Source organism: Carassius auratus, chromosome 17 (genome assembly GCF_003368295.1).
Source record: "Carassius auratus strain Wakin chromosome 17, ASM336829v1, whole genome shotgun sequence".
Classification (NCBI taxonomy): domain Eukaryota; kingdom Metazoa; phylum Chordata; class Actinopteri; order Cypriniformes; family Cyprinidae; genus Carassius; species Carassius auratus.
Window position 1 is genome coordinate 1,331,902 of NC_039259.1, and position 12,610 is coordinate 1,344,511.

At 40.7% G+C, this 12,610-nt stretch overlaps 1 protein-coding gene across 1 annotated transcript in view; it reads left to right on the plus strand.

Annotated features, from left to right (window-relative positions):
• LOC113116939 (transforming growth factor beta-3-like) overlaps positions 1-12,610 on the plus strand; it is a 33,790-nt gene continuing 21,180 nt past the window's right edge. Inside the window, exons 1-2 of the mRNA XM_026285247.1 lie at positions 1-717; positions 10,865-11,028. Of these exons, the coding sequence (XP_026141032.1) occupies positions 372-717; positions 10,865-11,028 (510 nt within the window). The 5' untranslated portion in view covers positions 1-371. The remainder of the gene's footprint in view (positions 718-10,864; positions 11,029-12,610) is intronic.

Sequence of the window (12,610 nt, forward strand, 5' to 3'; positions counted from 1 at the left end):
GCGAGCAGCCAGAGAGAGAGATAGAGAGAGAGAGAGTGAGAGAGTGAGAGAGAGAGTCTGACACCGAGGTCCTCCACACAAAAGTCCTTCACAGCGCTCGGTTCAGGGGAAAATGCGGCTGGGGGACGCTATGCTGACAGTCTGGTTCCTTGTAGAGCGCCAGTGATGGATGATTAAGGATGTTATGGGATTACTGTGTAGTGCTTCTATGGAATAAAGTTGCAGAATGGACTCTCATGGAGAAAACAGGCTCAGCACTTGAACTGCAGCCCATAGAGAGGACAACCTGGAATTAGTCTCATTATCTTTCTAAACCTATTCAGCTGAACTGGAACTGTGTTTACTAGTGTGACAAGTGTACAGAACAAACCATGCATTTGGGCAGAGGACTGCTGTTTTTCCTTCTCTTGAACAGTGTGACCATGAGTTTCTCTCTGTCAACCTGCACCACGGTGGACATCGACCACATCAAGAAGAAGAGGGTGGAGGCCATCCGGGGTCAGATCCTCAGCAAGCTGCGGCTGACCAGCCCGCCGCAGACCCTGGGCCCTAATCAGGTGCCCTATCAAGTGCTGGCCCTCTATAACAGCACGAGGGAACTGCTGGAGGAGTTAGGACGAGACCGACACCAGAGCTGCGGCCAGGACAACACCGAGACCGAATACTACGCTAAAGAGATACACAAATTCAACATGATCCAGGGCTCCCCCGAAAACAGTAAGTCCACATCGAGGAGGAGGTGTCACACCGGAGACGGGGCTTTCCATAGAGCCTTCTGTATTTATAGTAACACTTTAAAATAACCATAGAAATAGATCAGGAGCTCACAGAAATGCACAGACAAGAAAATAATGCTGGATCTAGTTCTCTGATGGCCAATGCTGATATCTAGACATATAAACAATGCAGTTTAAAGATTTTCTAAGCATTTGTTTATTTCACTGAAGTCACCAAGAAATATTTGAACACTGAAGTTTGAGGAGAAGTTCCATTTGTTAAGGGTTGTCTGAAGTTCTTATGAATTGCTGCAGGCAGGTGATACTGTAAGAGCGCAGCTGTGACTCTGATCACATGACGAGGTTTTAATCCCTTTGTTCATAAATGGACATGTGAAAAGCATTCGCAGGGTTTGTCTGGTCTGTTTGTTCATCAGAGGGTCAGTGCAAAATGATCCCCACCAACTTTCCATGTGTCTCTGGGCCCTGTCCAAGTCCGGACGGGCCCCAGATTATTTGAGGACACAGTCCGTTGTGGGAACGTCTTCCTAGTTTAGCACACTTGATTGCACAGAGATTCTGGAGAAGTGATGGGATTGAGTGAGATCAGAACCAGACGGTCATATTACTGCTGTTTACCCTTCGTCCTAGAACAACTTGCTGAATCAGAGAAACTTCTATATTTCAAGATCTTCTCTTGTGGTGTTGCTGCACTCATAAAAATACAGGTTACTCAAGTGGTTTTCACCCCAAAAATATTTTCCTTAAAGAACAGTTTTCTTAGTATGAAGAGCATGATCTGAACAATGTTTTCCACTATAAAGAACGTTTATGAATGTTATGGAGCCATCAATGCCAATGAAGAACCTTTATTTTTAAGAGTGCACTGGAAGAAGTTTCTCCAGAGGTTTCTGATCTGAACTGTTTTATTCCTAGATTGTGACACTTTTAAAAGACTTGTCATGCTTAGTCTTCTTTGTGAACTGTGATTTGCTGCTTGTTGTTGGTGGCAGGTAGTAATAGGAGGAGGGGCTTTCTTATTCTAGAGAGCATCTGATTGGACAAAATATGACATGTGCTTGTGAGAGCAAAACAAGGAGTCAACTTTCCTTTTCTTTTTCTCGGAAAATAACTTTTGAAATCTAATGCACATTATTTGGGTCTTTCTTCAATTGGGGTGACAAATGAGAGGCAGAATTTGTAAAAATGCTTGTTTGTCATTTTTTTTTCTGATAAAATGTATTGCTGTGCATTTAAAATGAGATGCTATATGCATTAAATCTATAAAAAAGTATATTTAGATTTTAAAATAATTTCAAGCAAACACTGGTGACGCAGCCACTTATGTCTGTGGGGGTTACCAATATTTGAAGTTAAATTTAGGTTTGTTCTAAAATGAGCAGGAATTTGCAACTTTAGATAATAATTAATAAGTTAATTAATAACTTTAAGGATTCAGTTTCATTGATCATTTAAATTTCAGTTTTTAAAATAAATGTTTGAGTGTTCATCTTGGCCCCTTTTTCTGCCAAAAGAGAATATATATATATAAATAATTGATATACATAAAAAAGACAACAAAATTATAATTTATAAATTCTAAAATATTAAAACTATTTATAGTCTAAAGACATTCAATTATAAGATGAAATGTCTCTGAAGGAAAGAAATGTCGGATAGATTTTGAAGGACTGTAATCCCCCTGCACCCCTCAGATCAACCAGCACCTGCAGTGACCTCTACACACAGGAAGTAGTCCAAATAGATTCCCCCTTTTTCTTAAAAGGGCTAAATCCATTATTGTAACACCACAGACATGAATTTGGGGGACACAAGTTTTTTCTTAAATATAACAAAACCTGTATTTGTGTTAAAAATGTTATATTGTTTGAATTACATCCCATATGGCGGAAACATGCATATTTTGTTCCAAATGCAATCTCTCAAACTCAATGGAGTTAATGCCCATTTTGATTTCATTTATAATTCCGGTTGCACTTTATTTTACAGTACGTGTACTAACATGTACTTATAGTGTACTTACAGTGTATTTATCTAAGAAAGTTCTGGTAACACAAGGTAACTACATGGGGTAGGGTTAGGTTTAGGGGTAGGTTCAGGGTTAGTACCTAGTTATTACATAGTTATTGTAATTACTATAATAAGTACATAGTATGTACATGAGGAACAGGCCTGTAAAATAAAGTGCTACCATAATTCCTTTACATTCTCTGAAATAAGATGGCAGTATGTGACTGCAACACATAAATGTACACTTTAAGAGCTTCCTATTAAATGATTATCTCCCTATGGCAAACGCTCATAACTCATGCTATTTTAGACAGAGTCCCGCTGGAGCACAAAGTAAAGAGTGACAGCACTCCAGCACATCCACACCGCTCTTTTCTTTCCATGAAGCAGTGTTCAGTTTCAGCAAGCGTGGTATGGGAGATACGTGGCAGGGATGGAGTAATGTATATTCACGTTCCAGTCACATCAGCTAAACTAATGGCTTTTTCATGCGCGCTCTGGAATCATTTACGCATCGTGCTTTTCCAAGCGTCCCAGCACCGGCTCTGAGTACATCAACAGGTTACGCTTTCTTATCACAGCATCCAAAAATGACATTGGTGACATCACTGGAAAGCATTCTTGCCATTCCAGACCTGTTTATGCGTCAAACAGGAGCAGCACCTGCGTCCCAGCCTCTCCAGTCGCTGACTGATTGGGACTCAGATGCTCTCCAGAAAAAGTTCTCTGTTAGCAGATGGTGACAGTTTCTGGCTTTTGGACATCACGGACGCCAGAGGAGATCAGAGCGGCAGAACTCTTCTGATAGGTCTAATAGTTAGAAGGTGATGTCATTTCCAAGCAAAACAGAGATCGCACTTGCGGGCCAGAACACACAAACACGTAGGTTTTTCCTTCTCTTCTTCTCTCGTTTCTCGTCACGTGAGCGCTGGAGTCAGCAGAAGGTTTTTGCGCATTATCTCATCTCGCAGTCTGTGGCCTTTCAGCCGTGGTGTCATTTATTTGAGGGATTCCACGTTCACTCAGAGATACTCCAAATAACGACCGCAGGAGTCAAACAGTCACTTCACCTCTCACTATAAACAGCGCTTGATAAATGCACTCCCAATATTTACAGCATGACATCATTTCACTTTGGACTTGACATTTGGAAGCTGAAAAAAGACAGCACAGGACCTGAAAGAAAACACACGTTCTTCACAGATAGATTGGCCTTTACAAGTTTGTGTTCAGTCTGCTGTTATCTGCTGTGATGGCTGTAGGCATGGGTGCTTGGAAATGATTTAACCCTTACAGTTCTGGACTTTAAAGGCTGTTGAATATAAAAAAAAGAAAACATACTGGAATCCATTTGGAGATCCTATTAGCTAGCAGTTTATTAACTGTCTGATCTTCAAACTGGCATAGAGCACTACAGGGATGCATTTTTGTAGGCCGACTCATAAGTTCATATCACTCTGGTTCCTGCCACAAAAAACCAATAGGATTTTTTCCAATACATTTTGGATCATTGCAGAGAATAAGCTCTGTGACTAACAAGTGAACACAACTTTCATAAGGCCTAATACAATCATAAGAAGCAAAAAGCTAAACAGAAGATATAAACAAACTAAACCAGTCACACGATTTCAGCGTCATCTTTCAGGTTTTATTTAAAACATTTCCCTCGTAACTATCCACTGTGCTCTTTTTGTAGTAGCTACCTGTGGACGAATCTCTTTGCAGTATTTTTGGGAAAATTCAGCTTGTTTATTCATGCATCTTTTTTTCTCCTCTGTGGCATAAAGATGTTTAATTTGGCTTCTAGACTTTTGACAAAACATTTTATTGAAAGTTGTGTTCTGAAATGTTTGCCGTGATGATAAATACGTCCATATTGCTTACAGCAGTTATTTTTTTTGTATAAAATTACAAATCATGTAAACCACTACCCCTTAAAAAATCATTATAAAATGCATTCCGGCACTTAACAATTCTGAAAGTAATTTAAGAGGCACAAAACAAACGTTTAAAACGGTTCAAGTTAATGAGTGTCTGTAATATAAGAAACCGTATAAGGTGTAAGAGGCTGAGATTGTTATTTTTATAAGACTTTTATCTAGCTCTGACAGCAGAAAGTCTGCACCTTGTGCTCTGTTTCCTGATCTCTGCGCACCTGCCCTTCTCTGTTTATTCCTCTCCTCCGTCCTCAGCTCTGGACCATGTCATCTGGCAGGACAGGAAGGACATCCCAGACACAGGGTGCTTATATCTGAGCCGGGAGACACCTCCCAGTCTCTCTGTAGGGTCCGTGTTAGGAGTCCATCCTCAGAAATCAGACTAAACCAGCCGAAGGCCCGTTTCTGAGAGCATGTTAGAAAGTGAAACTGAATAAGATTGGATTGGTGTAAGCATATCGGTGAAACAATGCACCAATTTTTGCAAACATGTTGCAGTTTACCAGGGTTATTGTCATTAACTAAAACTATTAAAACATTATCATCAATTGAAATAAAGCTAAAATAGAAAGAAGAAAAACATAGCTGCCAAATCAACATTTCTCATTTCCATTTAATTAAATTTAAAACACTGAAGTGACTATAGTGGAAATGAGTGATAAAAAAAACAAAAAAAAAACACATAAAATTATTAAATAAAAATAATATTAACTAAAATGAGCATTGTATTTGTTACAGTATAAAATGGTAGTTAATAATAATAAATACTGTATGTAGTTAGTTCAGGTTATCTCAGGTCCATTAAAGAATATATAAAAACAGATAAAACTTTAAATGAACTAAGATTAATGAATATTTTAGAAGTAATTTTCATTTTTATTTATCACTGAACTTAACTACTATTAAAAAACCGAACCTTACTGTAAACTGCTACCATAATACTAAAATAACACATTATCTAGTATCGCTGATAAAAACAGTCATTCTTTCTGGTTTGTAAACCCTGGAGGTGTTTTGGCAAACGTGTGATCGCTGTGATGTCAGTCTCTGGCCATTTGACCCATATCTGATGACTGCAAAATAATCTTTGTATTCGACTTCATTTATACCAACAATCCCTGCACTTCTATTCATGGAACAAATGAGCTACGCACTGGAGCCATAATGTGAAATCCACCTAAAACACAGCAGTAGGAAAAATGAGATCATCTAGAAGGAAACCAAAGAGTTGATTAGAAATTCAAGTCTCAAAGTGGGGCTTTAAAGAAGGAGAAGTAATGTGAGAAGCTTATGGAGAGATTATCGGTTCAACCTATATATACAGTGGTATTTTTCCTTCCTGTTTTTTTTTTTTTATTTTTTGCATATTTTTCACACTTACAAAATTCAGGTCATCAAACTAATTCTAATATTACACAAATATTATACAAAATGCAGTTTTTAAACGATGATTTCATTTATTTAGGGAAAAAAGCTGCCAAACCTACCTGTCCCTACATGAAAAATGAATTGCCCCATACTGTTAAATCATGAAAGAACTGATTAACCGCATTATTTTAGAAAGCTGATTAAATTTCACTTTCCACTGATTACTGCCAGACCTGTTGAATCAAGAAATCACTTAAATAATACCTACCTGATAAAGTGAAGCATGCTTAAAGGTTTAGTTCACCAAAAAATTTGGCTGTTGTACACACCTGGAATCAACTTGATTTGATTCCAGGTGTGTCTAGTTTCTGCCCTCGAGCGGATTTCACCGACTTCATGGAGTGGATTCTGGCGAGAAACAGTTTGCCATTCACCATCAACCCAGAGGAGGATCTCGCCGAATCCACTCCATCCCCAGTACCCAGCATCAGCCTGATCCCACTGACTGCCACGATCAATGAGCCAGCACAATGCCGAGTGACTGAGAGGAGGATCGTCCCAGATATGGATCTGATTGACTGGGAATCGGAACTGGAAATTTAACTGCCCCCTCTCCTCTCTCCGTTGTCTCCGCTGGTCCCGTTCAGCCCTCCTTTGTCCTTGGTTTCCTTGTCCAGCCCAGAGGGGGCTTCCGATCCTCCAGTTCCCACTCCTAGAATGTGTCCTTCAGTTCCAGAGGGTCTGCCATCCTCCAGCGTCGCCATTGTCGGAGTCTCCCCCGCTTCTTCTGCCTCATGTGTCTGAGGCCCGGACTCCGCCTCTGCCCGTAGTCCCAGTGGCTTCACCTCGGCTCCTAGCTCCATCACCTCCACTGTCAACCTACGGTCCATCAGCTCTGCCAGGCTCCCTTGTCCCTCTGACTCTGGCTTGGTTGGGCGTCGATCTGCCATAGCCTCTGGACTTCTCTACACTGGCAGTACACTTCCTAGTCGATCCGTCCCACCAGCTCCATTGGGCTCCTTCCTCCCACCAGCTCAACCTTTGTCCTCAGTCGCTCTGGCTAGGCCACAGATCTCTGGATCTTTGCCTCCGCCTCCGCCTCCGCCTTGGTCGCCGAAGCCCTCGGCTCCACCCTGGCTTGTTGGCTCTCAGGCACTTCTAAACCTGCTCACCACCATTGGTCAGCCCCTTGGAGTCGGCGGCCATTCCTCCTCCATGCCTCCTCCCACCATCGGCTCTACCTAAGGCAATCATTATGGATGTGGCCCTGGTCCAGCTGGATTCATCCTGCTCCAAGCTTCTCCTGTCTCCTCCCTGGCTCCTTACTTTAGCAAAGGAAAACCAGTCTCCTCTTGGCTTATATCGAAATCCTCCGACATTCTTCTTTACAAGTCCTAGTTTTGTACTTCTAATTCGTGACCATTGTTTTGTTTTTATCTCTCCGCTGCGTTTCCGCAAGTGTTACTTCTGAGCAGCGCATGGGCAAAGCTGACCTCATATGTATTTCCTTGGAACTGCTTCGTGTACAACAGTTAGCTCAAGCTAGATTAAAGTTATTATTATGTTTTGAATATGGAGGTTTTTCTTACAATTCTTACGATTCACTACTCAGTCTGGAAACAGTTATTAAGCCATTTCTAAGGCTTTGGGATTCCAGCAAACCATGGCTAGAGCCATTACCCACAAATGGAGAAAACTTGGAACAGCGACGGACCTTCTCAGGAGTGATCGCCCCAGCAAAAGGACTCCAAGAGTGCAACGACAACTCATCCAGGAGGTCATAGAAGAACCCAGAATAACATCTAAAGACCTGTAGGCCTCACTCGCCTTAATTAAGATCAGTGTTCATGATTCAACAATAAGAAAGAGACTGGTCAAAAACGGCATCCATGGGAGCGTTATAAGGCAAAATCCACTGCTGACCAAAAAGAACACAAAGGCTCATCTCACATTTGGCAAAAAAATATATCTTGATTATCCCCAAGACTTTTGGGCAAATATTCTGTGGACTGATGTGACAAAGTTTAACTTTTGGAATGTGTGTCCCATTACACTTGCATAAAACCAACACAGCATTTAGTAAAAAGAACATCATACCAACAGTCAAACATGGTGGAGGTAGTGTGATGGTCTAGGGCTGCTTTACACCTTCAGGACCTGGACGACTTGCTATAATCACTCTATCAGAAAATCCTGCAGGAGAATGACGGCCATCCGTTTGTGACCTCAAGTTCAAGCACACTTAGGTTATGCAGCAGGACAATAATCCCAAATACACCAGCAAGTCCACCTCTGAAAACAACATTAAGGTTTTGGAGTGGCCAAGTCAAAGTCCAGACTTTAATCTAATTGAGATGCTGTTGCATGACCTTAAACAGCCCTTTCATGCTCAGAAACCCTCCACTGTGACTGAATTAAAACTAGAGTGGGCCAAAATTCCTTCACAGTGATGTGAAAGACTCATTGCCAGTTATCGCAAATACTTGATTGCAGCTGTTGCACAACTAGTTTTAGGGGATTTAGGGGGTAATTAATTTGTCACATAGTGCCAGGCAGGTTTGTCCAAAATAAACAGGGGATCTGGTGTCCTCGTCGTGCTGCGGGTTTCGTGTAGGTCGGGCAGTGTTCATGTAGGAAGGGTCCAGGTAAGGGGTGGAGTCCGGCGGCCACCTGCGCTCCCCTTTTCGGTCCGGGGCGCGAGGGGCGGTGGCTTCTTCTAGCGGTCGCATCCTTCTCATCGGCCACGGCGCTGGTAGGGGTTGGACGGCCCGGCATCCTGGTCCTTCAGCCGTGTAAACAGGTGCAATTCTTGTCCGGATCGTGGGTCTGGCGCTTCACGTCTCTGTTCCTCAACGCGCCCTTCCTGGACCCACGAGGACACCAGTGTGTATGCAGGGGGAAGAGACAGGTCTCTCGAGGAGAGGCGTGTTGGGCTTTTAAACAGCGGCGGAGTTTAGGCTCCATTCACATCAGATGTGCCCAATCACACGCCGCCAGCCCTGGCTCATCCAGTACCCCTTCTCTCTCGCACCCACCCCTGTCGGGAGCCTGGTGAAGGGCGACGATTTAGGACGGGGTATCAATGATAATCAGGGAGGAGGCAGGTGACAATATATATATATATAGTTAACCAAAAATATACAAAATCAGACCGTCTTTCCATATAGTGCAGGAATGCTCTTCTGCACTGCTTTCTTTTGATTTAGGTGCATTTTTTGCACCAAATGGTATGACTTTGTACACTTTTGTATTTTTTTGCACCAAAATCAAGAAGGAGGCTTGCATAAGCTTGTGGTTTGCATGAGGTACAGTATGCACAGCGCGTCTGGACAGATCTGGACTGCAGCAGCCCAGCTGGCATAATCTGTTCATATTACATAAATATTCCACATCTGACTCGCCAGCCAGCCAGTCAGGAATTAAATGGATCGCTAATGGATTGTGGTCTGTCATTAGTAGACAAAGCAGAAGAAACGCGTTACAGTTGTTATTCTGTTTATTCGTAGGAGCTTTTTAAAATAGTTTAGTTAAATTAAAAGGTTTAGTCAACTGGTACAGAATTGTGCTAAAAAGTATCACGGTTTCTACAAAAAAACTGTGTTCAACATTGATAATAATGAGAAATGTTTCTTGAGCAGTAAATCATCATATTATTCTGATTTCTGAAGATCATGTGACACTGAAGACTGGAGGAATGATGCTGGAAATACAGCGGAGCATCACAGAAATACATTACACTTTAACACAGATTCACACAGAAAACGGCTGTTTAAAATTGTAATAATATTATATATGTAATATGTATATACTTTATGTGTAATATATAGAAGAGACTTCGGACAGCGTAGGGCTTGTGTGGAAACACTTTAAATAGACATGGTTTGAAATGACGTTTGGAAGTATTTTATGCTACTGACCAACTTAGAGAACATGTTTCTACAAGTTTCTTAATAATTGAATTAATCAAGATTATAGAAGGAGGGACAGAACAGTTGAAAGTGTTTCACACACCTTTTTGAATGAGAGTGTTTTCTGTGTAAATATTTAAGCTGTTGTTAGTGAATGACGTCCACTTCACTCTTGCAGAAAGCAGACAGTAAAAACAACTCAAAGACATGAATATGTATTCTACAGAACATGATACATGTAATGGAGAAGAGTAACAAAACAATGCACAGTATACTGTGTTTCAATAAAATATGCAATTATCAAATGAAGTGTTTTTGTTGAAATCTGTTTCTTCACAATGAATGTCACTTGCTGTGTCTGTTAACAGATTTAGACTTACAGCGGGTAAAATAAGTATTAGGACCTTTAGAAATGAATTTACTGAGAAAATTGCTCATGGGTTCAATTCTTATTTTACCAACTGCTGGCTTAAAATAAGAGTAAATAATGACAAACTTTTTATTTCTGGGGGAATAATAAATCATCCACAGAAAATAATATGGAGTAGAAACAATGTTTTCACTCAGAAACTGCTAGTAAACTTTCAAAATAATTAGCTGTACAAAGAAACAGCAAGTAACACATTGAATTAAATATGACATTTTAAAGTAGAAAGAGTGAGTGTAATGGTATTTTCTTGTAAAATCCTTGTAAACATGTATTGATGTAAACTGAGGGCTTTGCTGCACCTGTTCTGCAGTAACAGAGAGTTCAGTCTTTCACAAATTTGGCTTTCATTCCTGCATTTCTGAACTTCTGATTCTTGTGGCACAAAGCATGAAAAGATGGAGGACAGGTTTACCTGAATGTGTGATCAGATCAGAGGAAACTGATGGCTGTTCTCTGACCTCTCTCCCACTGCAGATGACCTTCCCTACTGCCCCAAGGGAATAACGTCCAAGGTTTTCCGCTTCAACGTCTCCAGCATGGAGAAGAACGCCACCAACCTGTTCCGGGCAGAGTTTCGTGCGCTGCGTGTGCCCAACTCCAGCGCCAAGAGAAACGAGCAGCGCATCGAGCTCTACCAGGTGCCAGCCAGCTGCTTTCATTCAGACACATTCAACCTGTACAGCTCAGATCAGAGTCAGACTAACTGAGTTACTCCAAATGGAACCGCTTACTGAAACCTTAGACCAAATATTGCACATTTACATGCGGTTGGTTTTTGTTGGTAATCATATTTGATCCATGGCTCAATAGTGGTGAGAATATGGAGAAATATGATTTGCTGCAGATGCTGATGTAAACAGTATAGGATGAAATGCTTCTGCTTGTGGTTTAAATCATTGAGATCTTTCTAACAGTGCAGCAGATACTGACATAAAGTGCTCTATATATCAGTGATCTCTCTCTATCTGCAGTAATGTGTGTCAGTAAGATGAGATGTAAATGATCCGCACATATAACACAGTGATGGAGAGCTGAAGAAATCAAGGCTCCTCAGAAGATGTGAGATGTTCTGGAGGCTTGTGAAGATCATTCCTCCGCTGAGGAACAGTGAAAGTAAAGCTTCTGGAAACAAACGCTTCTCAAAAGATCCTGAGGATCAGATTTGAGACTCTAAAACATGATTGATGGAGAATCAAGTAAAGCTGAGCTGCTTCAGTCCAGTAAGAGTTCATCTGGAGATATTACTGACCTTATTCTGACCTTTACTTGATCACAATCAGACAAGATTTTACACCAGAAGCAGCAGCTGAAAGAACTAAATAGTGTTACTATATGATACTAAAAGAGCTTTTACAGTTAACTAAAAGTCTAAGTAGACTGAGTGTGAAACAGGTTTAACAGCAAAGTTCAGATCATGTTGATCATTTAGAGACCTTCAAATATGATTCAGTAGGCTTTATAGGGTTAACACTTTATTTTTCCAAGCAGATTTAGAGGATTTATGATCAGGCCCAGGTGGGATCTCTGGATGTTTTTGCATCTGCAGAATTCTGTGGAATGGATGTAAATGAACAGAATGTGAAACTGTCTTAACCGTATCTGAAAGATTATGAAGCCAGAACTAACACAAAGGCTGAGTTACAGTGCTATCTGCAGATCCCAGTAACCAAGCGTGGCTCCACACAGGAGTAAATGCATTTATCATGCTTTAAAATAAAGAAAGCATCATTAGGAGAAGAGATGGTGGAGGTCTCTGTGTTCCACTGTTGCAGCTTGTAGGCCAATGACAGTATATACTGACGTTTATAACATTCATTCACCCTTGAGCAGAGAAACTCGAAGTCTTTACAGCAAAGAGCCAAAAACCAAACTGACCAAGAGTAAATGTTGCATTGTGTTATACTCAAATATTCTTCTTTATATCAATATTCTTTACATTTTAATGCAAAAGTAAAGATAATTTAGACATACTAAAATGCTTAAATGGCATGCTTTTCCTATTACCCTCCCTACACACACAGCTCATTCCAAAATTAATATTTTATACCAAACATATGGTTCATTTTTTTGTGTCTGATGTCTTTGCGTGTAACTCTTCATATAAGAAGTTTTAAAACGAGAATTGCAGATGATAAATTGAACATACTGGAATACAGTTTCAGTATAAATCTTTCAAAATGGACTGATCATGAGCTCTTGAGTTTGTTCTGTGATCATAAA